The following is a 25,891-nucleotide window of genomic DNA, read 5'->3' as shown; positions in this document are numbered from 1 at the left end:
GTTGGAAATTTATCAGATGTCAGTAGTTGTCACACCATTGCCATAACTTGCATCATTTTTTAACAGCAAACTTTGGTTTGCTTTAATGTACTGTTGTATCATGGGAGAAATGTTGTACTTACCATCTCCACGTACATGCTTCTCTCGAATGTATAGGCAGCGAACTAAACACTAGTATTAATATGATGCAGTTTTTCTCTTGATCACAATTTGTTTGTCACGTGATCGATTGGAAAAGCAGTGTGATGTCATCGTGGGAGGTGAAGCGTGATTGGTGAGAATATTTCACCCCTTCGCGATAGCCCGTGAGATCCCTATAAGCGAAGATCGGACGCGTGTTTGAAGGTATGTTTCTTTCTTATTTAAAATATTCACTCGTTTCTTGTTGTTGTGGCGTAACGTACTGCGTTGGTTGAACGAAATTAATAGGAGAGTATGCTACGTACTACATACATGGTTGTGCGAAAACGCTATTACGATATCTGTGTGGCGTAAGCTGCACTTTCCACATTTCTCTAAATTTCCGTTATGACGTCATTTTGGGAGCTATATTTGTCTTAAATGTTTCAAAATATTCACTTGAAATCTATTCGTTGTACCAACCAATGCAAGACGTCCTTTAGACGCATTGAAGAAGGTTTAGAAACTTTAGAGCAAAAGTTAGTGCTGGCTTTTGAGAGAATGGCTTTTCTTCGCCCTGTCCACCGACATCCAGCGCTAAACGTTCGCCCGTTTGAAGCCTTTTATGCACCATTAACATTACCGGTATTTGAAAATAAAAACTGGTTCATTACAGATCATGAAATCAAATTATATTATACCCTTGACATCGGACAAAACAAATTTGCATTATATAGCCTACCTGTGACCCTCAGCAATGGTTAGCTTGGAATACATTTGGGTTTTTCAACAAATTTATTTAATTACTTGGTTTGCAATTTCATTCATCAGTACATGCTTTGACACAGCTTGTTTAGGAAAATTATGTTTTAGTTACTAAGTTTTTTTTCTGGATACATTCAAAATCAAAAATCCTTCATGTTCATTTAGAATGCTTACCTACCATGCTGTAGGCTGCATTCAGATTTCATAAATAAAAATTCATATAAACATTAATTAATCAATATATTTTAGGTGCTTTTGCCATGGAAAGATGGATTCCAGTGATACTCTTTACGGAGACTGTAGGTAAGTGGGCTCAGTATCTTATGCTGCTGATGTGTTATCAACTGGTCAAAGTAAAATCCATAATAGTAGTTAAGTATGGCATACACATGCATAAAAATCAATACGTACATGCAAAACTCAAGTACATATTTAATTTGATTTATAGGCTAATAGACAAAGTTGTTTGCTTGAATGCTGATTTATAATAAATTAAGAATTAAAGCTTCAGTGCTTGCCATGATGCAAAAGTTTTCGCCATCACATCTGTGCACTTACAATTTTTCATCGAAAACTGCCATAGGCTACTTTACAGTTTGGGGTAAAACTAAGTAACATTAAATTGTGTTTAAAGGTCATTTCCAATACTAGAATGTTATAGTCTTTCTACTGTTTGAACACACTAGTTAAAGCTTATACTGTGTAGCGTCAATTAGTACTTAAGCAGAAGTTAACAGCAATAATGTGCTGGTTAAAAACATGTCAATATAGAGTAGATTTTTTCACATTTTAGTTTTTAAACACGAAGACAATCAATACTTTTAGAAAATTATTTAACGTTTGTCAAAATTACAATACATTTATAAATTACAGACATAAATAACACATTTTTTGTGCTGCCTTGGAAAGCATTGCTTTTCAATACTGCAATTTTGAAATTTAACTGGTGTATATGGTATCAAATATTTTTATTGACTAATTTGTACACTTGTTGTTGCTAACACCAGCTGTAAGCAAGCTAATATAAATTAGAGCAGAAGTGGCCAAACCTTTTTGGCTTGAGAGCCACTTTTGCAAAGGCACATCAAAATGATTTAGTAATACAGACATTTTTATGCCAAATGCTAATTATATCTATGTTTTTACATACTTATTTTCTGTTACAAATAACATTTTCAATGATTTTTACTTAAAAGGCTATAAAACCAACAAAATGTCTTCCCTGCTTGAATGATAATTAAAATATTGGTTATATGAGTAAATATGGTAGACACTGCCCGTTTTGGTATTAGCTGATTTTGGATTTAGTAAATGTGGAATTTTTGGTAACTGACGCACCTGGCCCAGCTGTAAAACAACAATTTTGCATGAAAAAAAAAACTGTCATCAGTTGTTTATTTACCGCAGGAGATGGTCACAATGTGGTTTGTTTAAGTGAAAATGTTTTTCTAAGATGAAAATTGAGTTTGGTTCATAATTTTCATGTATATATTATATCAAACCAGTGGTGATACATTCGAAAACAGTCAGATCAGAATAAGTCTATTCGTTTACGAATACTATGCATACAAATACATTTTATAATGTCTTATAAATGGAAAAATTCTGTCGAAACCAAATTGGATTTAATAAACAGATGAGTTTGTTATGTGTACATTTATTCAATGGTTTCTACTGTATCTAAATAAAGCTTTGAATGATTTCCCATCCCTGAACTATAGGGCTATACAGCACTGCCATATTTACTGTGCTCAACTCATTGGGGTGTAATGCGTTTTTGTTACTTCTCGTTTAACTCTTGCCCCTGCTATTATATCATGTGATGACATTGTCTTGTCTCAGTTAAAAATATTTTGTTATATGTTAACCATGCTAACATTACCGTTTGTTTGAGTCGTTTTTGTTCGGATTAGTTTGGTCAAAACTATCTTGTGTACAAGTACACTCTTATATCTTAAATGTATGCAATAGTGCAGATATCGCATGCATGTTAAACACGCTGGCGTAGGGTGTTCAGAGAGGGGTTAAAAAGTTGGTAAATAAATTTTGTAGAGTTAAAATGTTCTCAAGAAGTATGTTTTCATAATGGTGTGATTTATGCTAAAACATATAATTACAGCAGCCTTCTTGTGTAAATACTAGGTTTGCTAATTATCTGGTTTCTGCAACACTAAGTATTACATTGCTTCCTCGCTTATCCGGTTTATTTGGGAAAATGATTTTAGAAGTTTAAACGGGTAAGCAAAAATGTAGGTAATCAAATTCTTATATAGTTTAAGAGATAAAAACAATGCTTTTACATTTCACTTGCCATTTGATTACGAAGCAATCTCGAAAATTTTTAATCCAGTTCAAGCTTGGTTTTAAATATGAACTGCAAGTACAGTAAAATTAATGAGAATAGGTTATATCAGACACACAGGGCTAAGGCTGCACAGGGCTTCACAGTTGGTTTGTTTTATTGTATTGTTACACGATAAAGCTGGTGCACCAGTCCCCCAAAAAACGAATGCCAGTTAAAAATAAATTACAGACAATCAAGGAAGCACTATATATAACTGTAAAACTTAAATTCAGCAATTTATTTGTTTTTTTTAGCGGAACCAACTTTTTTGATGATTTCATGAACACATCCTCAGAAGGAAATCCTTTGTTACCAGAGGAGGTGAACTGACAGTTTTCATTACTGTTTTCGTTAGTGTTTCATAATCTGTAACTGATGGAGTATTGTTTTGACAGGGTAAATAATGTAGACCGCCAGAGTATAAACCATATTGTGTAATTATTGTGCAGAAGTCAACACTAAATCAACAACCTCTGGATATATTGCAACAGTCTTTAAAAGCCGCTGACATATATCAAACTACTACCACAAATGATGAACTAGTATTTGATGAATTTGGCCTTTCATTCAATAGCAATCCTTACAATAACAACAATAATAGTGCCACTGGGTTGCAATACTCAACGCAGTCTACCCAGGTGTTGCAAAATGAGGAAAATTTTTTTGACACTTCACAATTTCTCAATGTATCAAGCAATTCTGAACAAACCAAGTCAGCTCAGTTAACACAAAGCTCAAACAATGCCAATCAAGGAACCGTTGTGTATGATGATACTTTCCAATTATCTCCCAGCATTGGAAATTTATCATCTTCTCAAATCGGTGAAGCCACTCAGAGTAAGAGTAGTGCGATACCAGCCCAACAACATTCAGCTAGCATACCACACAGCATGCCTATGCCCAGCAACCAGCAGCTGAATGCAGGAAATGTACCACGGCATACTCAGGTGCAAAATTTTCAGCTTCAGATACCTGCAAGTCAATCAGTCATGCTGTCAAGGCAAGGTGAAAGCAAAGCAACTAATGATAGTGCACATGTCTTTCAAAATGTTCAATATGTTGCTTCTGGAAGCCAGTCTGTCACGCAATACAATAATACATCCTACTCTGTCTGTACTGGAAACACCCTCCAGAGCAATTCCATTAGTATATGTGGTGTGTCTTTTACTAGGCCAATTAACCAAACTGTTACTGCACCTGTAGTGATATCAGTTAACACTTCTCTTCCAACTATGCAAAACTCTATGGCTCTTAAGCAGAAGCACACTGTGATGTTGCCAGTATCAGTGAACAACACTACTCCGGCCCAACATGTCGTTATGTCTAACCAACAACGCAAACCTGTTAGCATTGCTGCGACTACCGCACAGCAAACAGCAAAAACAAGCATGTCGGTTCAACAAGAAAAGATTAACAAACTTGCACTTTTATTGCAGTCCAAAGCTGCTCAACAAGCTGGCCCTGGGAATGCTGCTGTTCTTCGCTGGGGAAGCAGTAATATTAACATAAGTGATCCAACTGTGGCAAGGGCACTTGCTATAAAGATTTTAGAAAAACATCAGGCACGAAAATTAACACAGGAAGCTTCATCCAGTCAACTGGTGCACACATTAAACTTGGGATCAGCATCTACTGCTATTAACACCACTAACATGCAGCTGAACGCAATTGTTCCATCCAATTCTCTACAGGCCACAGCTCCATTGAAAGCTCAGTATTTTACAACCAGTACAAAGCCTCAGACCTCCATACAAAACAACCATATGACACAGCCTGGTCTTATAAAAATGGCCTCCCAGTCCCAGTTGGGTAATTCACTTGGTAATGCTGCCCAAGTAAAAACTACGCCTGTGGTGCAAATTGCAGTGAGCAAAACAAATAGTCCGGTCCCAATCAATCGATTTCAGATTGTGTCAAGTGTCAATATACCTCTTACAGCAGGCCAGGTACAAACTCCATCATCACCTGCCTTATCACAACCGGGTTTATCTTTGCAAGCAAAAACACATAATTCTGGTCTTATAAAGATTACTGTTCCCCAGTCACTGGCCACCGCCTCAATATCCCAAGCTAAGGTGTCACCAGCAACTACTAACACCACACCTGTTTCAAGTACTCTAATTCAGCATCTTAACAGCAACCTGAAGTTAAAGCTACCGCCTCAGAAAATTAACAGTTTAACAAAGGAACAACTTCAACGCTTGATCATACAAGTCAGTGAAAATCTTTTATACCTGGATAAATACTTATGTGCTTTTATTGTATTGCATGAACAGATTTACTATTTTCAAAGCCGAAAGTTAAATTAAGGTAGAAATACAGAAATGGGTAAGTGATAAGATGAACCCGTGTAAAAAGAATTTTCAAATGAAGTTGTGTAATTAACTGTGATTGTATAATGATGGATGAATAATCGGTTATATATATATCTATTGTTTGAATTTACAAAGCAGACTTATAGTTTCCTAAGTAAGGTTTATACATTGTTTTTAGCATCAAGCTGCTGTAAGGGCAAGGAATGAAACAGCACAAATTACTAAGACTCAAATCATGACTGTCAACAACACTGCCTCTGCCTTGAAAACAAAAGTTATACAAAACATTGAACAAAAGGAAAATTTTGAGGTAAATTTAGCACAACGCCTTCTTGCAATAGTTTGTTAGATGTTAAGTTTGTAGTTTCAGAATTGGTTTTATATTTGTCTTGCAGACTAAACCAGCAAGCATGAAATCTTTCGGAAATATAGTTCCACTTCGAGTTGATCCCTCGTTAACTATTAAGCAAGCTGAAGAGGTGCAGAGAATTATTTCCCAGAACATTCCTATATCGAAGGTTTGTGATGGAATTTAATATGTTTTTCACATATATATATTAATTGGTATTTGTTACTGAGTATTCTGACGTACAACAACTATATATATACATGTAATAACTGTCATATGCATCCAACAGGTGTCTGCTGCTGCACTGTCAAAAGAACAGAGACAGTTGCTGACTGTTTTTCGTGCTCAACTGCAAGCTATGGACACTCCAATACAGCAGTATTATATCAAGAATCCCCACCTCATTATTCAAAAGGCATTATTGGACATTAAATTATTATTAGAAGGGGCAGCTATGCAACTTTATTGCGGGCAGTAAATGTTTACCTCAATATTCTTTACATCTTTTATAGGTTTTACAACATCTGCAAAAAGGCAAGCCTTTCATATTAAATATAAAAAGTGAAACTCTGAACAGCATTTTGCCGAAAAGTACATCAGTTCCACCAAGATCGGCTACACTTGTAAGTCACGTTCACATTAATACTGCTGTATTCAATTGAAATATGTTTTAGGCAATGACTGTGGTATTGCATCTAAGGCATAATTTTTATGAAAAACACTTTTTTAACTACTCACCTAGCTGTATTTACTACTTTATGGATTTGAATGGTATTTGTTATTAAAATGAAGAGCTCCTATTTGCTTGTAGATGCAAATTTTGCATGGGTGCAGTTTGTAGGTGACCATTTTAGTTATGTTTTATGTGAGATTGGCTCTGAAATAAATCAATTTTCTTATCAACATAGAATGCCAATGACCAACATCCCACTATATCATTGTCTGGTGATCCCCAAAAAAGCCGAATACAAGGAATAAAAGTTAATCGGTCATTGACGCCTACACCACAGAAACAGAATACACTAAAACGACCTGCACCAGAGCCAGTGAATGCGCTTGCTTCCTCTGTTGCACTGTCTCCTGTAAAGCGTCCATCTATGTAAGAAATGTTTATTAACACAGAAAACGTTGCTGTGTACTACTTCTATCATCCTGTTTTAATATTCCCATGTTCAGGATTATGGAGCAATTAAACAATCATAGGGAGATGACAATTTCACCGGATACTTCTACTGGGTTTGTAACAATGAGGGATGCTTCCCGAAGACTACTTCCATATCATATTTATAACATGCCAGAGGTAAATTATTCACACTACGTGTATTACGTCTCATTTATGAATCTTATGCATAATAAATGTTCCTTGCGAAAACTATCATTTCTTTAAGATTGATCAAAAAGCTTTTGAGGAAAGTGAACCAATATTCGACAAAGTATCAGAGCGGCTTGCAACAAAAATGTGCAGTATGTTTGCAAAATACCATACCCTTTGCCTGAAAGAAACAACTGTAAGTTTAAAGTTACCGTATTTTACGGACCATAAGGCGCACTGTCAATAAATTGCTTTAATTAGTTTTTTGTTCATACATAAGGCGCACCCGATTATAAGGAGCATGGGTTACCGTATAAAGCTCATTAAAATACGTTGTGCGCACGCATGCGCATACGCGTTATGATCCATACATTAGGCGCACCGGCTTATAAGGCGCACGATCAATTTATGAGGAAAAAAAAGGATTTAAATTGCGCCTTATGGTCCGTAAAATACGGTATTGATGTCTCATATTTTATTCAGAGCTAGCTAAATTTTTGACATAATTGTTATTTTCGCAACAAACGTCAAACTTAGAATAATCTATATCTGAACGTTTTTAGCGGGATTGTTGTTCTGCTGATGAAGTTATGCTGGAGCGAACATTTTTACATCATGAACGTTCTCAGTTGATTGAAATGAAGCAAAAAATAAAAGGTTACTTCATCTAACAAAAATATTAATAATGTCGTAATTGTGCTTTGTAAAGATTTTTTTGCTGCAATGCCTTTGTTATATGACAGTACCATAATTGTTGTTACAAAATGTGTGTTTGAGCAGTCTCTCAATAAGTTTTTTGCGAAACTAACAGCCGATCCAACAGCACTCCAATCTTACATCTCTCTGGGTATAGAAAGTCAAAGCAAGGAACTACTATCATGTTTATATGGTGAGACAATTACGTAATCCCAATTTAATGACAATCTTTATTGTTGATTTTTTAATTGGCTTCAACTCTTTATCTGTCACTTCCACTGATTTTGTACAGATCAAGATATAACCCGGAATAAGAAAACAAGGAAGGATTCGTTGTTAGCACCAGAGAATCGAAAAATATCACAGCATTCTACTGATTCTTTTGATTACAACAGTCCAAATTCTTTTTCATCAACGAAAAGCAATGGTGGCAACAGTATGCCGACATATGAGTCTGTAGAGTACGAAGTGATGACGATGGAACCCGAAAATGATGTTTTGTTACAAGAAGCGGTTGAAAGCATTCTTACTTAATTAATATAGTTGTTATCTCATGTTTTTGGCTGGGGTAATTACTAAACGGTTTATTTTTGTTTGCTAACTTTATAATTTTTTGAGAATGTTCCAAACATATTATAATTAAACGTTACTTAGAGTCCTATTAAAATATAATAACTTTTTAGATTAAAATTACATAGACGTTGGTAGGCTACTAGCTACATGGCTCATTATGCAAGAAAGCATATAAATTAATTTTCAATTGAAACCGAGGTTTTAGTGGTGCTTGTTAGGCCAACCGTTTTTCAATCATGTTAGTGAGTTGTTTTCGCAAATTATTTGCACTCAGTTAATTGCGCCGAACTCGTTTTGTATGATGTTTCTTTTCGCCAAATAATGTGCATTCCAATATAATAAAAGTATTGTTGCGATGAATTCTATTGGTGTACAAGCACTCATGCAGAAGGTTAAATGAACAAATGTATTACACCGGTTTTTACTTGGATTTCATTTATCCTGGTAGACCTAATTTCAGTCAAAACAAGATATGTTTTTCCAAATTTTCCTCCGTTACTAAAATACAATACCGGTATTAATATATAACAAAAGATTAAGTCAATCTCCAAATGGATCGAAATCAGAGAAAAATATCAAGCAAAAACAAAACATTTAAATGTTGATCTAAAAGAAAGTGATCAGTAAAACAAGAACGGTACAAATCCCAAAAGATTCTCTTGAAAACAATTTTATTGTATAAAACCCTTTCTCGCCACTAGAGGGCGCTCTTATGATAAATAGTGCAATTATACTCATTCATCCAGTCAATGTCAAGAATCAAGATCAAATCCAGCGCAAAGAAACTACCGTATGTAAAGTTATTCTAAATTTTTCGTTTTTATCACTAGAAGACGAACTGATAAACTCCTCCAGTAATCCGTCTACATGGTGAAGGATCTAGGCCAAACGCTTTTATGTGCAAAGTTACTAAGCCATCCAAACAGAAATTAAGGTTTTGAAAATATTTAGCTGTTTTTCGTCTTTCGTCAGTAAAAGGCGATATGATAAAAATCTTAAAAAAGTTTTAAGTCCGAAGTTGCACACAGTACAAAAATATGGCTCGTCGTAAAATTTGAAGTTTTTTTCTACTAGAGGGCGAAGTTTATCACTGAGCCGGAAATCCTTGTACCAGTCGATAGATCGTGCTCATCCGTTTCTAAGTGCAAAGTTTCGATCTCACACATGCTAAAACATTTGTTCTAAAAAATATTGAAATCTTTAATTTTACGATTCAGTTTTTCTACACCAGAGGGCGGAGTGTTAAGATTTTTCTACCTAAACTGATTCGAGAAGTTAAAGCTCGTCAGGTAGGTTCTATGTGCAAAATTTTACAGTCAGACATGAACTAAGTGCATAGTTATTCAAAAATTTAGGTTTTTGTCACTATTGAGGGTGATAGAATACATGGGCACACCTGAGCGACAAACTTAGAGATTTCGAGGGCAGACTATGGAAATCATATAGACATATCCCATATATATAACTACTATAAGTAATAGTTATATATAAGATATCTATGGTCAAAACATCTTCGTAACCAGTTTCAAGATTATAGAACAAATGTACAGTGCGTAATCGTCCGTCCATAACCAATAACAGCAATAATAATAACAATACTAAAAATAATAATAAATTTAAAAAGCAAATACAACATGTATCGAAATCAGAGATTTCGATCCATAATTATGTCAATGTGTGAGATAGCTTGAAGTAAGACAAGTCATGGTAATTATAGTGTAATTGCTTTACATTGGAAATCCATGTACCGTACCACAATTTTTTGAAAGTTTTTATGTAGTAAAATAAAAAGCAGTGTATCAATCATTTTATTTTTCGTCAAAAAATCACGGTGGGAACGAAAGATCAAAGCAGTTGCTACTACCAAACGGGAAAAAGTGACAAAACCGAAAAGGCTATAGGATAGAATTCTAAGGTTAACTTTATCTTTAATTTCTCTGCAGTTGGAAATTTTTGTCAAAGTAGAGTAGATATTTCCAGAGCGTATTGAGATGTCCAAAAACTTGTTTGAAATTCATGTTTTCACTATGGGGAATCACCATTCTTCTTTTTTTCTAATTTTGCACGTGTGCAAATTTTATGTTCTCCACTCTCCAGTCTAGGGTCAATAGTGCAAGTTGGTTATAACTTTTTGTTCATCTTTGGTAGAGTGAACGTCATTTAATTCAAAGCGTAATAAACAGTCCAAAAAGACTGTAAAATGGTTCGTAAAAAAGTGGACAACCGTATACGAGTTTTGGTTGAAAATGGAGTTGCTACCAACCACAGGACAATGTTTTTTATCGTGGGAGATCAGTGCAGAAATCAAGTTGTCATTTTGCACCATATGTTATCAAAAAGTCAGGTAAAAGCGAGACCTACTGTACTTTGGTGCTACAAGAAAGAACTGGGATTTAGCACGTAAGAAAATTTTATGAAATAACGATTTATGGCTATAAAATATGGCTGACCTATGAAATAGGTTACAAATCTACATATGTTTATGCTTTAGGCACAGGAAAAAGAAAATGAAGCAACTTCAAAAGCGCATATCAAGTGGTACTCTTGATGTCAATGAAAATGATCCCTTTGAGCTGTTTGTTGCTGCAACCAATGTTCGTTATTGTTACTACAATGAAACTCATAGAATACTTGGCAACACCTACGGAATGTGTGTCTTACAGGTATTCATACAATATTATCTTCTCCCTAGTTTGGTTTTTTTATTTAGCGTAGTAAAAAGTTTTAAGGCAAATTCATACACAGTTCATTTTTGCAATTTCATTTTTGCACGCAAAAAACTATTCTTGCACATCAACTCAAATCATTTTTTACTTACATCACACATACATTTTTTCCAGCTTCTTGCAAACCATAGTCGAAAGTGTGACACATGCATGCACAAGACTCATCAATGTCCACGTCAACTTTTCCAGCTTTACACTGATTTACAAATAGGTTCGCGTAGCCAGTGTAAGCCAGCAGGAAAAATACTTTATTCTGCTTATTCAAACCTAAATAAAACAAGTTATACTCAACATACAACAACAAAATTAATATCACCACATGCAAAATTTTATCTTGCGTAACATACTTTTAAAACTGCATCATTTAGCCAATAATTTTACAAGTAATTGTAACTTTTGCAGTGGATTCAGTTTTTTTTCAAAAGGAGGCGGTCTACGTAATTTCCATACATAAAAGCATGTGGCTTACTGAGAAGCTGCCTGTTATTTTAAACAACCTAAACAAAATAAATGTGTCTAGGCTAAATTTGATTAAAGTAATTAAGAACCGATGGTACATGCAAGCTAACTAGCCGGCCAAACTTTCTCTGCATGTTTCCATACTGACTACAAACAACTATTCTAAAAGGAAATGATCGTCGTTACGTGCAGATTGTCTTAATCTTTTTCTAATGCAAAGGTAAATAACTTTAGGGAGGTAAACGTGTTTTTTAAATATTTTATTTCAATTGCGATTAAAATCGGTTTATAAATATCTTTCCGACGTGTCCTATACTGTAGCCTACTCAAGTAACGTAACTTGCTATTAATAGCAATACATTTTACTAAAGCAGATCTTTTTTGTACACAAGCTTTGCCACAAAATTCAGATCCAAGCAGAGAAAAGTGGTGAAAAAGGAAACTTACGGAAAGGTAGCTCCGTGAAAATTTTAAGAAACATAGAGAAATTTATGGGCAAAGAGGGCGTTTCTCTCGTTTGTTTTTTGTGTGAGATATTACAGTTTTTGCGCCGGACATCAAAATTTTATTTAGGCTAGAAAATCAGGTTTTTCTGAGGTGGGAAAGTTTGATGCGATGGATACTTGTGTGCCTAGAGATGTGATATTTGTTTGCAATTAGAAAAAGAATCGTGCTTACTACCTGCGAAAACTCCATGAAATTGAAAGATTTTTTCGTAAAATCCAGACACTGCACACTGGTTACCCGACCCTAGCACACATTTGGTTGTTTGAATGCCACTTTACAATAAATAAGCAAAAAATTTTAGTTTCTGTGCACGCTGTCAAGCCAAAAGTCTTTACTCGCACGAATTTTTGTCAAAAACTGCCATGCTTTTGCAGTCAGACTTGCACACACAGATCATATTGAAACCTCAAGGAGAATGTATTCATGACATCTTTTTTAAAACTGTCTTATTTTATAGTCTGTTTTTAGTAGTCCTATTTTGCTATTTAACTAATTTTGTTCAACCTCAGTTGTATTATAATATTATACTCGTGTGAAAAGGTGTATTACATAGGTACATATAAAAACAGGAAGATGAACATATTTATACCTGCAACTACTACATAGTACATATACACAAGAAAGAGCATTGCAAAGACAAATGTTGGTTGAAACGGTCGTACATAATTTTGATAATTTTCTACTAAACAGACTTGTTTTATTTTTTAGGATTTTGAGGCTCTAACACCTAATTTACTTGCGCGGACTATTGAAACTGTGGAGGGTGGTGGAATTATTTGTTTTCTTTTAAGATCAATGAAATCTTTGAAACAGTTGTATACCATGTCAATGGTAAGTGTATAGTTATGTGTTGAAACACTTTTAGTTTGTATATCTACTTTCAAGTTTTTAAATAAGGTTTTATACAATATACATCAAGGTAAGGTAAGATAAGGTTTTAGTGACATCATTATATCTAATTTTCAGGATGTGCACTCTCGTTACAGAACGGAGTCCCACAATGAGGTGGTTGGTCGTTTTAATGAAAGGTGCCTTACTATGTGAAATCTTATTGTGACGTTAGCAACAGCCAACTTGATTCATTTCATTTACCCAACCAAAATATTCCATTTAGGTTTCTTCTATCTGTTGTGACTTGCGAAAATTGCCTTTTTATTGATGATAACCTGAAAGTTTTACCGGTGTCAGGAAATTCCTTGAACATCACTGCTCTTCCACCAAAACCTGCTGAAGACAGCTTGACTCCTTCACAAAAAGAACTTGATAGTTTAAAAGATTCACTTCAAGTTAGTGTTTTAGTTTCAACCGTACATATGATGATTAATGAAATAGGTAACTTCCTTCAACTGGCATTTAACAAAGTTGCTAATCTGTAGGACACTCAACCAGTTGGATGTATAGTAAACTGCTGCAAAACGATTGATCAAGGCAAAGCACTTCTAAAATTTGTTGACGCCATTTCGGAAAAGACGTTGCGCACAACTGTAGTAATGACTGCAGGTAATTGATGTGAAGGAGTGTGTAGTAGTAGTTACTGTAGACCAATACTGATTAATAGTTCAGTGTCGACACATTTGCCTGTGTGATACATGACTATGTCTAGCAAGGGGAAGAGGAAAGTCAGCTGCCTTGGGCCTTGCAATATCAGCAGCCGTTGCTTTCAGTTATTCAAATATATTTGTAACATCACCGAGTCCAGAAAACCTTAAGACTCTCTTTGAGTTTGTGTTTAAGGGTTTTGATGCCTTGGATTATCAGGTACTTCTAATTCAACACTTTTGTGTATTACGAATGGTATATTTTGAAGTCGTTTTATTATTATTGGTGCTTATCGATAAATCGGGAAATCTGTTATTCAAATTCTTAGCAGGCAATTTGTGTTTTTGTCAGTTATTCTGCAATTCTTTTTGTTTGCTTGTAGGAGCATTTAGATTATGAGCTCATTCAATCAACAAATCCAGAATTTAATAAGGCAGTGGTTCGAGTAAATATTTTCAAGGAGCATCGGCAAACTATTCAGGTAGTTTTGCTGCCATATGGTAAAGCACTCCAAAAATTCACAATTTATTTCTAACTGTTATTCTTACCTTAAAGCGTCATTATGCAAGCTAGCAAATTTAAATTGGTACATTGTTGTAGTACATTCATCCAACTGATGCAGCCAAGTTAAGTCAAGCTGAGTTGCTGGTTATTGATGAAGCCGCCGCCATTCCGCTGCCTTTGGTACAGAAGCTGATTGGTCCATATCTGGTATTTCTTTCATCAACAGTCAATGGGTATGCAATAGTTATATAAGACTGAAAATAAGCAATAAACAGAATAGTTTTTATAACATCAAGCAAAATAATTTGATAAAAAATAACAATAATCTCATGATTAGGTAGTTTTTAGGAAAATACTTGCGTATATACTTGCATTTTCAATCAGCACGGTAAGATTTCTAAGAACTGAGTAGGGCTGTACAAGCATGAACTATGCCATGTTTGGCAAATCGGATTTTAGCTATCTCAAATTATGAAACAAAAAATGTTTTTCATCAAATTATTCCATAAGCTGAACTGGGTTTCTACTTTTTACGATGAAGATTTTATAGTTAACTTTGTTGCAACAAATCAGTGAGCAGGTTAATCACGATCAATTAGATAACGTCATGTTGTAAATACATTTCTGAAGATTCAGCAGTTTTATGTCTCATCAGTCCACATTTTGAAGTTAACTGAACGTGGCTCATGTATTACAGGTATGAGGGAACTGGGAGGTCACTTTCATTAAAACTTGTTAAGCAATTGCGTGAACAAAGTTTAACACTGAACACAGCAACTAAACAGGTATTTGAATTGCTATATGTGTAGTCCATCAACCATAGCAATTTTTTTAAGCTTGACGTAGTTAAATAGTCATTGCAGTGTGTTATACAACATGCAATAAAAAAATGACATTGTTTTATTTAAAAAGGCAACTGCTTCTCCACTTGGTCGTAGTCTTTATGAAATCACTCTGGAGGAATCGGTTCGTTATGCTCCAGCAGATCCAATTGAAGATTGGTTGAATAACCTGCTTTGTCTTAATTGTGGTTCTTCCTCATTCAGTCGAATCAATGTGGGATGTCCCCCACCAAGTTCTTGTGATCTATATCCTTTTGATAAAACTTGTTATAGATAGTAATTTGTTTTATATATTTTGTATAATTCCCTTTGTGCAAAGTGCTTCATATGAAGACTGAAAAACACAAAATTCAAGAGAATTAACACAGTGATAGTTACCGTAAATAACTGCTTAATTGTGTTAATTTATAGTTTGCTTCTCCTGTTTTACAAATTTCTTTAACTTCATCTGTATTGCAATTCACATATTATGTGAATAGAGATACCTTGTTCTGCTACCATAAGGCATCGGAAGCATTTTTGCAGAGGTTGATGTCTCTGTATGTTGCATCACACTACAAGGTAAGGGGGCATATTTCACATCACAAGTCTAAGCTATTACTGCTTGTGGTTTTCCTATTCATATGAATAGTTCTCTTTACTTAATCAGTAATTTTTGTATGATGCTACAGAAGGCCAACACAGTAATACTTTGTTGTGCCCATCAATATCACATACCTTGAGCATAAATAACTTAATCTAAATTTTTTCAGAACACCCCCAATGACCTCCAGCTTCTCTCCGATGCTCCCGCTCATCACATCTTCTGTCTTCTTCCTCCAGTTTCATCTGAGCAAGGAACTCTGCCAGATGTCTTGTGTGTGCTTCAGGTACTATAGCAGTTTTAAGTAACTTAAAATTAAACATCCATGGTATTGCAATTTAGATTTTAGACATGCTATTTGAAGCCCAGTTCACGTTGTGCCTCACGACTGTAGAGAAAGATGAGGCCGTTGAGATAAGGACAAATGCAAGATAATGCATCAGTTTATTTACATGTATCTCACTTCAATCTTATCTTCGTGATATAAATCTTAATTCCAAATAAGTCAACCTGGCATTGAGTAAATCAGCTTGGGAAGAAACAATGAAATACTTGCTTTCTTCTTCAGATTTGTTTGGAGGGTGAAATCAGCAAGTCATCTGTGGAGTCTAGTCTGGCACTTGGAAAGAGAGCTGCTGGAGACTTAATTCCATGGACTGTATCTGAGCAATTCCAAGATCACGGATTTGCCAGTTTATCTGGTGCTAGAGTTGTATGTCATTTTATGAAGCTACACAGTATACTTTGTTACTATGTGATTAGTTTTCATTTGACTGGTGAATTTTTTTTCTCAAATGTGTCAGCTGGTATGGACACACTAAAACAAATGCTACGGTGGTACATGGCACTTTGCTATTGTTTTTCTAATTCATTAACTGGTAGTAACTTCTTCATCAGGTTCGCATTGCCACCCATCCTGATTACCAGGGTATGGGTTATGGAAGTAGAGCATTGCAGCTTCTGGAGAAATATTATGAAGGTGAAATCACCAGTTTGGATGAAACGACTGAAACTCACTTTGAAGACTCAAATGTCAATGTTATTTCTGAACAGGTGAGGAGTTGGAGATTATGAAACATTCGCATTTATGACATGAGCCAATGTAGTAAAACAAATTTTGAGCAATTCTTGTCATTGAATGCTCTCGTCAACAGTATATTAAATTTTTAAAATAATACCTAAACATACCAAAGTGTATCGAAAGAGAAATATGTCTCAAAGAATATTTGATGACACAATCTTAACAAACTGATAGAAAACAACCAAAGGTCGAACTGAACGTTACTTTTGATAGGAATTGGGTCTCATGGATGAAGTCCTAACGCCAAGGAAAAACTTACCGCCTCTACTGTGGAAACTATGTGAAAGAAGACCTGAAAAACTGGACTATGTTGGGGTGTCTTATGGTCTTACTGCTCCTTTATTGAAGTAAGAAAACTATAAAACAGTGTAGTTGTTGTATGGAAATTATCACTGACATAAAGTTTTATCAATCCAGCGATGTCATACCAAGTCGTGGTCGGACGAATTTCTTTTAAATGTGTTGGGGCAGTAATGAACAAATAGTAACGATACTTGAAAATTGCTCCATGAGAAAGCAAGGTTTAGTGACCGTGACCTCAAACTTATACCACCTTTTCTCTCTTTTTTATGATCATCATTCTTCTCTAACCTCGTGTTATGTTATATTAGCAATTGGTTGTCATTGTCATTTTTTTGGCTTCTATAAGCATTTTCATAAACGGGTGCGCTTTGTCAGATATTTCACCCTGACGTGGTTTATGCCTAATTTGTGTCCTTAACAGCAGTGATTCTCAACCACTGTTCTGCGGCACAGTTGTTAGAAATCATCAGGTGAGCCGTGGAAGATTATCCAATTTCACCAGATTGATACTCTTACATTTAGGAGCTATGCATGCTATATTTTTATGCTTGAAAAAAGGTGCTACATACCAAAAAAGGTTGAGCACCACTGATCTACTCCATCTGTTTCTGTTTGTTAATATGCCTATTGGATGCCTCTGCAATCGACATCATAAGTGAAAAAGTGACGTCTGTAGTGTTATATGTTTATGGTGTTGTGTGTATGATTTCTATGGGTACGAGTTTCACCTCTATATATAGACGATGCACGTGTTTGAACGACAGAGAGCCATTGAGCATTAACAAAGCGAGTTGTGTGCAATCCTTGTGTGCGATGCGACAAACACTACATGGTGTTAGAAGTGGGATTCGAAGCCACTTCTGACACCATATCTTGTTCACGAAACGACTTGTGTCTACTTCAGACGTGCTTGTTAGACGGCTCGGTTAGCATCTAACTTTGTGTCGTCAATCATAATACTTATACTAATCTAAAATTATCATACTAGTCATATATTGTGTTTTCGATGAGTATTTAACCTTTTTTGTTTTAGATTTTGGTCTCGCTCTGGTTTTGTGCCCGTGTATTTGCGTCAAACCAACAATGAACTGACCGGCGAGCATTCCTGTGTAATGGTCAAGGCACTTCACACTGGAGAAACTGGTAATTGGCAAGACGCGTTTTTCTCTGGTAAGTCATGCTGCTGATTCTATTACTTAGGTAGTCTATTATTCCCTAAGCTCTTATAATTATCATAAAATATTGAAGTAATTGACAGTTCTAATTTTGCGTTGCTGTCTGTTGTTTATTCCGCTCTACGTTTACGTACGTCTACCTATATATGTATAGTTGTATAAGTTCTTGTTTTTTGATTCATGAATGTTCTTGTAATTAACACTTGCATTGCGGTTTACTGTTTCTTTTTCACCGAATAACTTTGTTTTCTAAGTTATTTTCATTGTTAGAAGTTATATTTTGTGGAGTACGTCAGGAGGAGCGTTGTACTTAAAAATGCAAGAACGAGAATGTTACATTGCTACTCATAGGTGCTCACTACTCACCATCGTCACTGTAATTTAAAAAAGAATGGTCGCATAGGCAACTACAATAGTTGAAAGAATAGCATCCCGAAAGATAGTTGAGCATGGTAGACTAAGAGAAATTTGAAAATCTCAAATTTATTGTATTGTATTTGCAAGGCCCAATTAGGAAATATTTAACGGCTGCTTATGAACTAGCGCGTGTAAGTTGTAAGCTATAGGCTACGTTAAAGAAAAAAGTTATTGATTTATGGCTACACTTATACCAGTAAAGTTAGCCAGATGAGAAGTCAATATTATCCTGAAATTTTTTAGATTTCCGACGTCGTTTTATTTCACTTCTCGCTTTCCAGTTTGCGTCGTTTAAACCAGCGACTGCTTTGCAAGTCTTGCACCGGAAGAAAAACAAACGAACCGAAAAGAGTGGCGAAAAAGTGAACATAAACCCAATGAAGCATCCTCTTGATAAAATGGAACTGGACATGAATTTTTCAACTTACGACCTGAAAAGGTTGGAAATGTATTCGAAGAACATGGCCGATTACCATTTAGTTATGGATTTGATCCCGCTGCTGGCAAGGCTTTTCTTCCTTGAGAAGACCACCTTGATGTTATCCGTTGCACAGAAGGTACCGAATGCAATCAAACTCACTTGAATTGAGGTAAAGTTTCTCCTGTATAACTGTATTTCTCGTTCAGGCAATACTACTGGGAATGGGTCTTCAACACAAATCTGTCGATCAGGTGTCGTCCGAAATAGACCTGCCCGCATCTCAAGTAATTCTCGCTTCTATCGAAATCTTAATACGACTGTGTTAGACGTTAAACATGTTTATTTTGATAAGGTACTTGGCTTGTTTAACCGAACACTGCGCAAAATCACATCGTATTTGAACGGAATCGTCGAATCTGCGACTGAAGAGCAATTGAAGTCCTCGCTAGGTGGTGCGCACGCATCAGAAGACGTCAAGATGCTTCCGCTCGATCAGTCACTTGACATAGAACTGGTCAGTTATTCGGATTATGTTGATGATGCTGTAGAGTGTAGACCCTAAATAAGATGACTCATTAATTTTTCGTAGTCGGCGTTACCATATTTGTATGCACTTTTAGTGCTGTTCGCCACTTTGTAAGTTCATCTTAGTCATCATGTCTGGTATGTTTGCTTGTCATATCATATATAGAAAGTAAGGTAAATGGCGCTTTGGCGTTTAGTTTAAAAGATAAATATTTTGCAGAACGCAGCTGCCAAAGAAGTTCTGGCAAAACAGAAAGAAGAATTAAGTCAGACGATCAGTTCACTCACCCTCAAGCAGTATGTCGCTTTCACTTCTGCGATTCGTTAAGTTTACATAGAATGCTGTCGGTAAATGTTGTTAACATAACTTCCACTAATTTCTTTCCAAGGTACGAGATAGGTGGCACAGACGAGGCGTGGCGTGACGCATTGGCCAGTGGCAAGCAGCAAAATATTGTTTCAGTCAAAAGGTGGGACAACTACGTCGTGCGATAGAGCTGCCTCTAAGATAAAGGATGATCGAAACTAACTTTTCTTGTTTGTGTTTTCACCGTTTACCGTGATCGAAGGCTTAAACTACCCTTAACAATGCTGTTATTCACAGTGACAAGAAGCGGTCTATGCCTGAGAATGATCAGCGAACCGCGAAAAAGAAGAAAAAGAATACCAAAAAAAGGATGACGATATCATAGCACAATAATCTATCCACGTCAGAAATTATACTCTGCTCTGGTTGGCTCCAAACTGAAAATACTCACACATATCTAGCGAGGGTTGCATTGGCTTCGTGCTTTTACATGCGTCTTTGAACTGCGATATTAGACAGCTTACGAAGCTCAAAGAAACTTTATATGCAATTTTTGCTGGCAAAATTAAGCCATTGACAGCAAGCAAATCTTAGTGACTCTAGGGCGCAGTGATATGTTCTTGGCAATCTATTTACTTAGTAGTATAACACGCGTTTAAGTGTAGAGAGCATGGTTTCATGGCACAAACATCGTACATTGGGCAGTAATTTGGCCAAGTGCTTTGAATTCTTGGCTACTGATTATAAAGCGTGTGCTTGCCCACTTAACAAGAAAGTCTGGCAGCAGAAATTAATGTCGATAAATTGTAGTCAGTGCTCCGCGAGAATTGTGTTAACTGACGTATGTGAATTATAGCTGAAAGGGCGTCTTCACAAATTGAATTAGTGTAAAGAAACCCGAACTGAGTAGAAGCCGGAAGGCTTAAACGGCTTTCTTCACTGGATAATTGAATTTTACTGTATCGGGCGCAGTAAAGTAAGAGATTGTGTTCAAGGCGCAACCTTAGTGCTAAGAAACAATGAAACCCAAAAGCGCTACCAAATTCAAACCCATTTCGGGAAGACTTTCCCTAGTTATAAAACGAGGGCAAGGAACGTTTAAGATTTTCTAGTACGGTTTGATTTTTGTCATCATAGAGTGCTTGCGTTTTATCTGAATACTTCAAATGTTGCTTTAGAAAAAATCAATTTTTGCCCTGTCCCTACGTTTATTTCTGCAACATTTTCCGTTATTTAAAGGTCATTGCACAATGCCTAATCCAAGGAACTATAGCGTCAGGTTAATAATATTGAAATATGAAGCTTTGAAGAATAAAAGACTAAAAATAGCACCATCCTTTGACGCCATTACCGCCGCGTCAACGATGATATATTAAGCAAGTTATTAAAACAACCGCCGTATGAGCAAGACCTACCGCAACAACGAAGCAGGCTGCAACGTGTTTATTCCACCACAACGTATTCTGACTGCTTGACCATGATGCTAATTCGCGTGTAAACGAAACTCAATCACTTGTTTTGCGAGAGTTCCGAGACATCATCGAAAAAACATGCAATAATCTATGCATTTGTTAATCGTTTAATCAATTTAATGCATTGACAAGCGCGTCGGGAAAGAATCACGTGGTACGGTTTAAATCCGAGCATGTCACTTTCGTTTTGCCTTGCTCGTCTGTCTAATAAAATATGCTCGCTTAGCATCAGTCTGCAGCTGGTATCGATTGTGTACTTGTGCCCATTTTGTCAAGACTGCATTATAACATTGCCTTTTATGTGGCAAATGAATTATTAACAAGCTTGCATGTAATAAATTATTTTGTTTGATCTGGTAAAAATATAACGCATATTGTTATTTTTAGATCGGACAGACCATAAAAGGGCATTCAAGACGTGCTTGCATGTCGCCAACAATTTTGTCATAGGAACGCCGCCTCCTGCGTGGCATGTAAACATAAATATTTATCGCTGAAAAGTGGTCCAGAAAGTAACGATTACGTCAATCGCTTTTCTGGCGACGTAAGTGGAAATAATATAACGCACGCGCCTTTGCGATATTGTCTGCGAATACCTTGCGACATCGTAGATATAGGGAGGCGGGTAATTGCATCACGTTTTCTTTTCTGATTCGGGAACTCTGGATTGGTCGGTACACGGTAATGAATCACAGTCACCTGGATAAAAACAAAAATAATAATGTTTCAATGCGTTTTTTGGCATAGCCTATGCCCTATATTTATACCGACGACTATATTAATTTTATTATAAGTATAAGCTTATTTTCATCAGTAAGATTTAAAGTTATGTTGGATTGCGGTAAACTGCAATAGATAGAAAAAAATGCCTTACTAGCAAATGAAGCATAATGTAGCTTTATTACACAGAATAGCCACAAAGTGATTTTGTTTATCATTGAGGCAAGAGTCTGGTTCCTTTCTCCTCGCAGTTGCTCATCATTGCTCGTTATCTTAAACATATTTGTTATGTTATGTCATATGTTTGAAACATATGGTTTGGTATATTTCGAACAATCACAAGCCGAAGATAATTCAAAATGGTTTTTGAAGAACATTTTATACAAAGTGTACATAGTTGTTATGACATACAACATCCTATGTTCACACAACGGTGTGTCACCAATCACCATGCAACCCGCTCGTATAGATTAAAGTACTAGCTAGGCTTATGGCGGCTATGCTGCTGCCAATTTTTAATTACTCAAGGTTTTTGCTTAGCTGCGCGGTTCTGCTGTAGGTAAGGCGTACTGTATACGTAATTGAATTATACAATGGAGGTGTTAGGTCCTCAAGAAAGTATTTCGAAAGTTGAGCAGTAAATGACTAAAACAAAACTGCTGAGATCTTAAACTAAAATTCAAAGCGACATGCCAATAGCATGTATACAGTAGTTGCAGTTGGTTTGTTTTGAGTTTGCAGATGGTTGTTTTGGGTCGGGTGCGTTCAAAATAATAAATTCGCTGACAAAATTAACAGCATTGTCCCATGGTTGGCACCATAAATGAAGAAAACAATGAGACTGCAAATGTTAATAGCGTTTTGTTGTTGTCCATTCTCTTTGTTTACAATGAAATTGCAGTGAGGTTTTGGCTAACCATCCAGAGGTGCTTCGGCAGAATAATGCACATGACTTCCGTTTATTGTCTTGCGTGGGAATATAGAGATTAATCTTGTGAGCTAATGCTCACAAAGCGTTTTCGCAATAATGACACACCACGCATTTCCAGATACAGATGAAAAATTGCCATAGCATTTACAGGCAAAAGGTAAATGAAAGGCCGCATGGATTTCGAAGTGCAAAGTATTTATATGCAAGCTAATGTTTGTAGCAAACAGTTAACTTTTCCGTATTTTGCATAAAGTTCCACTAACCAGTTGAGCTCTTAAAGTAGGCAATTTTAATAATATTCTTTTTTACGACCATAAATCGTTTGTATGAGTTTCCGGTTTCATGTTAACTTAGTTTAGGAGCAGCAGCAGCAACCTTGTTAACCGTTTTTACGTCAGTAAATACCGGAACAGTTTTCGTGTTTTGCCCTTTTATTTGTTTGCCTATTGCTTTGGGTACTTGTATCAACTTACCAGTGACCAATACTGCAGTGAAGTCTTTTGAATAGGTTCTTGTTACGTAGGCGGAGTCAAAAGACAGCATTTTACTAAAAGTGAAGTTTTCTATGCTACGGTATTAGTCTACAAAACGATGTTTTTACTGATTCTGTATCTGATTTGATTGTCCTTAAAACATGTTTTTGGTGAAGCCTAGATGCTGTTTTATAAAGTAGTCTAATACAAGAGTAGTAGGCCTATCATACGCTTCATGAAAAAATGACAAAACTTCTATCTATATCTGTGGATGATCTCTAGCAAGTCAACCGGCGTTGCAAAGTCGGTTCTGAGTTAGAATGAAGTATAACGCAACCATAGCAACGACTTTCTCGCCTCTGAATCCAGATAACGTTACTGCTGGGAATAACTTGTTACGTTGTCAACCGGTACTTGCAGAAACAATTGTGGAATACGTTATCACTGTTGCAATAATCTTTTCCAATTTGGCTTGCATGAGGCTAAAGATTAAGCCGCGGGATCATCCCGAGAACTGGTACTATATATTCAATTTGGCTGTGGCCAACACACTGTGTGGTGCGGCGTTGTTTGTTACAATCTCAATAAAATTGAAGGACAACGAACATGATGTTAACGACTACGAGTCCTTGGCCTGTAAAGTTTGGGCTCCAATTCACATATATTGTGTCACGCTACCTTTTGTAGTACTTGCCACTTTGGGCATGGATGTGGCCTACTACTGCCACCATTCCATTCACTATCGCAGGCGAATGTCAAAACACAAGTTGTGGATTACCATCGCATCTGGATGGGTGTATACGCTGATTGTGGTCGTCGTTACAACTGTCACAGCACCGAAAGTTGTATGCAACAAGTATCTGGTACCCAGTAGCAACCACGAAGTATGTGTCACGATCAGGTTAAATGATGCAATTGTGATATACTAGCAGTTACGTTGTAGGCTAAGTTAAAATTTAGTTTAGAAAACGCAAACAAAATGAGTTTATTTTTCGAAACATTATCTTTTTTACTAACTGCTGAAACTCCTCACAGTTGAAAATTCCAGTAATCGTCTTCCCTGTTCTCCTGATGTTGCTTCCCGCACTTATGGTGGTTTGCTTATTTATTTACGTCATGAGTCGATACTGGCAAACCTCACGTAGATTGGCCAAGGGTATGAAGCTTTCGAACTTTGGCCGAAACCAAGAAACCAAAACTCGAATCATCGCCAAATTTGTCATGAAATTCTTCCACTTAATCGTGTTTTCCATCATTTGCAGTCTCACCTACAGCGTACTGACAATAGTCGAGGCAGTAGTGGAAACAGAGAACCATATCAGGTAACAGTTAGGCTGCTAACGTTTGTATGCAAACCAATGAGACCACCAAAATCAATTATTAACGATCAAGTTATTTAACACTAATTATTATTAACCAACCAAATTTAACACTAGACTCACCACAATAACTTATGTGTGGTACTAACACGCAATTATATATATACATATATGCTTAAGCAGTGTATAAGGATACAGCCCACATATTTTGTTATTTTCTCTACCAGAATATGCGCGCTCTATCATATCGATCGTGTGGCCATATTGCTCAACTCTCTTCTTTCACCGTGGATCTATTGTCTAGCAACGAAGCAAGTGCGTCATCGGATCAAGCGGAGGATGAAAGCGTGGTGGCTTAACAAACCCTTCCTCCCTTGTTCGACTAGAAGAGGATCCATTTCTCAAGGAAAAAGGACAACATGCTCCTGCAGCCATTCTCAAGTAAACGCACTCGGAGATCTTTCTCCGCATGGACCGAATCCTTCCGAACAGTTGATGAGTCAAGGCGAATTGGAGACCTGTCTCCCCAGGATTCATGTTGTCAAAGACGAAACTGGCGGGTTCAAAACCCACCACGAGACTTCATTTTAGTCACAGCAGAATATGATGACGTAAAACTATAATTTGGTATATGCACTGTGCCTTTTATTTCATTGTTTGTTTAGTTTTTGGCGACGACGTTCCACCTATTATTTTGTGCTAAATTTTTGTACGTCGGTTTCCCCTGCATAGCTTTAAATATGCAATAGCGTTGTTAATGTTTGGCATGCTAGCTTGAAATATTTTTGTGCCATTCTTAATCAACTCTAGGTTGCTGAAAATATGCTGCTATACATTGTTATGTCTATCAACAAAAATATGAAAGCAAAATAACAAAAACGTGAAGCCCACACACTTAATTTTTTGTTGACGACAACCGAGACTTCTTTATGGCTTTTCTGTCATTTTTACATCAAAGTCGCAACAAGACGAAATCTCTACAGCAACATTGCAATAACTTGCATGCAAAGGATAAAAAAACTCAAACTGATTATAAAATTACACAGTATAATCTCAGTAAAAACAAACTCACAAAATAATCTCAAGTTCCAAAAGTGTCATAAATATTTTCAC

General features: G+C 36.2%; 3 protein-coding genes across 5 annotated transcripts; all 3 read left to right on the top strand.

Annotated features, from left to right (window-relative positions):
* Positions 1 to 170: 170 nt before the first annotated feature.
* Positions 171 to 8,834, top strand: LOC143445678 (uncharacterized). Of its 3 annotated transcripts, none has more exons than XM_076944947.1 (14): positions 171 to 345; positions 1,135 to 1,188; positions 3,484 to 3,550; positions 3,679 to 5,442; positions 5,723 to 5,854; positions 5,940 to 6,062; positions 6,183 to 6,308; positions 6,406 to 6,516; positions 6,802 to 6,992; positions 7,070 to 7,193; positions 7,282 to 7,401; positions 7,769 to 7,862; positions 8,017 to 8,094; positions 8,194 to 8,834. In XM_076944947.1, exons 2-14 carry the CDS (start codon positions 1,154 to 1,156, stop codon positions 8,433 to 8,435), a joined length of 3,207 nt encoding a protein of 1,068 aa, XP_076801062.1. In that variant the 5' UTR covers positions 171 to 345; positions 1,135 to 1,153; the 3' UTR covers positions 8,436 to 8,834. The 3 variants fall into 3 exon arrangements, with proteins under 3 accessions (XP_076801062.1, XP_076801061.1, XP_076801063.1); XM_076944946.1 differs by lacking the exon at positions 171 to 345 and adding an exon at positions 375 to 765; XM_076944948.1 differs by lacking the exon at positions 171 to 345 and adding an exon at positions 375 to 880.
* A 1,738-nt stretch (positions 8,835 to 10,572) lies between these two features.
* On the top strand, positions 10,573 to 21,703 carry LOC143445643 (RNA cytidine acetyltransferase-like). The gene is made up of 23 exons (XM_076944891.1): positions 10,573 to 10,874; positions 10,966 to 11,137; positions 12,875 to 12,997; positions 13,133 to 13,194; positions 13,281 to 13,452; positions 13,543 to 13,666; positions 13,770 to 13,924; positions 14,088 to 14,186; positions 14,306 to 14,442; positions 14,907 to 14,994; positions 15,122 to 15,301; positions 15,520 to 15,612; positions 15,804 to 15,920; positions 16,203 to 16,346; positions 16,532 to 16,687; positions 16,929 to 17,062; positions 18,052 to 18,188; positions 18,854 to 19,167; positions 19,238 to 19,315; positions 19,384 to 19,545; positions 19,777 to 19,853; positions 19,946 to 20,026; positions 20,161 to 21,703. The coding sequence occupies exons 1-23, from the start codon at positions 10,675 to 10,677 to the stop codon at positions 20,246 to 20,248; spliced, it is 3,093 nt and encodes a 1,030-aa protein (XP_076801006.1). The 5' UTR covers positions 10,573 to 10,674; the 3' UTR covers positions 20,249 to 21,703.
* A 1,077-nt stretch (positions 21,704 to 22,780) lies between these two features.
* LOC143445644 (uncharacterized) lies at positions 22,781 to 25,610 on the top strand. The gene is made up of 3 exons (XM_076944892.1): positions 22,781 to 24,343; positions 24,495 to 24,781; positions 25,006 to 25,610. Exons 1-3 carry the CDS (start codon positions 23,780 to 23,782, stop codon positions 25,367 to 25,369), a joined length of 1,215 nt encoding a protein of 404 aa, XP_076801007.1. The 5' UTR covers positions 22,781 to 23,779; the 3' UTR covers positions 25,370 to 25,610.
* Positions 25,611 to 25,891: the final 281 nt, after the last annotated feature.

The sequence above is a fragment of the Clavelina lepadiformis genome, chromosome 2, assembly GCF_947623445.1.
Source record: "Clavelina lepadiformis chromosome 2, kaClaLepa1.1, whole genome shotgun sequence".
NCBI classification, from domain to species: Eukaryota; Metazoa; Chordata; class Ascidiacea; order Aplousobranchia; family Clavelinidae; genus Clavelina; species Clavelina lepadiformis.
This window is presented reverse-complemented; position numbering and strand designations above follow the sequence as displayed.

Excerpts from the sequence above, each read along its gene's own strand:
- LOC143445678 (XM_076944947.1), top strand. The coding sequence starts at position 1,154 with ATGGATTCCAGTGATACTCTTTACGGAGACTGTAG. Across the intron at positions 5,855-5,939 it reads AACAAAAGGAAAATTTTGAG|ACTAAACCAGCAAGCATGAA; the intron begins GTAAATTTAGCA and ends TTTGTCTTGCAG. Across the intron at positions 8,095-8,193 it reads ACTACTATCATGTTTATATG|ATCAAGATATAACCCGGAAT; the intron begins GTGAGACAATTA and ends GATTTTGTACAG.
- LOC143445643 (XM_076944891.1), top strand. The coding sequence starts at position 10,675 with ATGGTTCGTAAAAAAGTGGACAACCGTATACGAGTTTTGGTTGAAAAT. Across the intron at positions 13,453-13,542 it reads GTTTAAAAGATTCACTTCAA|GACACTCAACCAGTTGGATG; the intron begins GTTAGTGTTTTA and ends GCTAATCTGTAG. Across the intron at positions 19,854-19,945 it reads AGTTCACTCACCCTCAAGCA|GTACGAGATAGGTGGCACAG; the intron begins GTATGTCGCTTT and ends TTTCTTTCCAAG.
- LOC143445644 (XM_076944892.1), top strand. The coding sequence starts at position 23,780 with ATGAAGTATAACGCAACCATAGCAACGACTTTCTCGCCTCTGAATCCA. Across the intron at positions 24,344-24,494 it reads TACCCAGTAGCAACCACGAA|TTGAAAATTCCAGTAATCGT; the intron begins GTATGTGTCACG and ends AACTCCTCACAG. Across the intron at positions 24,782-25,005 it reads GAAACAGAGAACCATATCAG|AATATGCGCGCTCTATCATA; the intron begins GTAACAGTTAGG and ends TTTCTCTACCAG.